Raw genomic sequence first — 1,262 nt, 5'->3', positions numbered from 1 at the left:
TTTTGGGTACTTATCCCTAACAATAACATATGGAACCGGTCTCTTGCAACTGACGTGACGCTTAATTTGAGAGAGGAACTGCTAGCTAGCTCTGCGCGTTTTGTGTAAAAATCTGTAGTTTGAAAACTAATTTTGCAATTTCAATCGCAATTTGAGATGAGATTTGTTTTTGGGCATTTGCACGAACTGCCGAAAGTAGACGCTAATCACAATCAAGAGTAAGCCGCAAATAATCCAAATTTGATTTTTATACGTTTTATTTCATAATGCAATTTAACCATGCTTTTTTATCAAGCACATACATCTGTAGAACGGGATCGACTCCAGTCAGGTGGCGTACTTAGCCTTGTAGTCCTTCCAGAGCTGGTCAACGCTCTTGCCTAGCAGGTCAACGAAGTAGCTATCGCTATAACCAGTCCTCATCTTCTTGTTCAGCTCGGCCACGAACCCGTTCCTGAGGCCATTGCAGTAGTCGAGAAACCGCGCCGTGACGTCATAACCCTGGTCCCACCTATCGCCCTGGCCCGGCTGCACCCAGTGGCCCGGCACGTACCCTGACCGGAGCCTCACGAAATCGGCAATCCCCTCGATGAGCCCCCCGGGGGCCTGCCCGGCCCCATTCCATTGCCACACGTGCGTCATCTCGTGGTATAGGACCCCTGTGAACTCCCTCTTCACGTCCCCTGAGAATCCCCCGAGGTACGTGGCACTGACATGGATCTTGTCGCCGCTCGTGTATGCCACGCCGTCCATGTTGTCGATGAACAAGCTCACTTGGGCGACGTCCTTTCGGTCCGCGGGATTGTTCTGTTGGAAGGTCCTCCAAATGAAATCGGTGGAATCCATCAGCGTCTGCTTGCTGTACGGGATCCCGATCTCATTAGTGAAACGGATGCTGCCGGGAGTGTTGCCCGCGTTGTTCGTCACGGTGTACTCCACCGCATGGGATCGCATGGAAGATGCGAGGACGACCAGGGTAACGAGGAAGAGCATTTGGGTCGACATAGTTCCGGTCAGACAGTTGCTTTCTAGTACTTCTGGTTCGCGTTCTGCGCAAGAACATTGCCTTCCAACGTTGGCTATTTATAGAGGAAGCTGAACCACAATGCACCGTCCGGTAGGTCCAATTTGTGATCCGGAGGCGGCGGTCAGACGCGGAAGTTTCCACCCTGGGATGTTGTTTAGTCCAAGCGGACTAGTCGTCTGTGATAAAGCCCAACCTGCTTTCCCTACTTAGTCATGCCTCTTAGCATTCCTCCCCA

The 1,262-nt window shown here is 51.5% G+C and overlaps 1 protein-coding gene across 1 annotated transcript; it reads right to left on the bottom strand.

Annotated features, from left to right (window-relative positions):
- Window positions 1–230: 230 nt before the first annotated feature.
- Window positions 231–1,056, bottom strand: LOC115731821. The gene has a single exon (XM_030662492.2). The coding sequence runs from the start codon at window positions 1,003–1,005 to the stop codon at window positions 328–330; it is 678 nt and encodes a 225-aa protein (XP_030518352.1). The 5' UTR covers window positions 1,006–1,056; the 3' UTR covers window positions 231–327.
- Window positions 1,057–1,262: the final 206 nt, after the last annotated feature.

Source organism: Rhodamnia argentea, chromosome 5 (assembly GCF_020921035.1).
Source record: "Rhodamnia argentea isolate NSW1041297 chromosome 5, ASM2092103v1, whole genome shotgun sequence".
NCBI lineage: Eukaryota > Viridiplantae > Streptophyta > Magnoliopsida > Myrtales > Myrtaceae > Rhodamnia > Rhodamnia argentea.
Note: the sequence above shows the minus strand (reverse complement) of the source record. Positions and strands in the feature narration are given on the sequence as shown.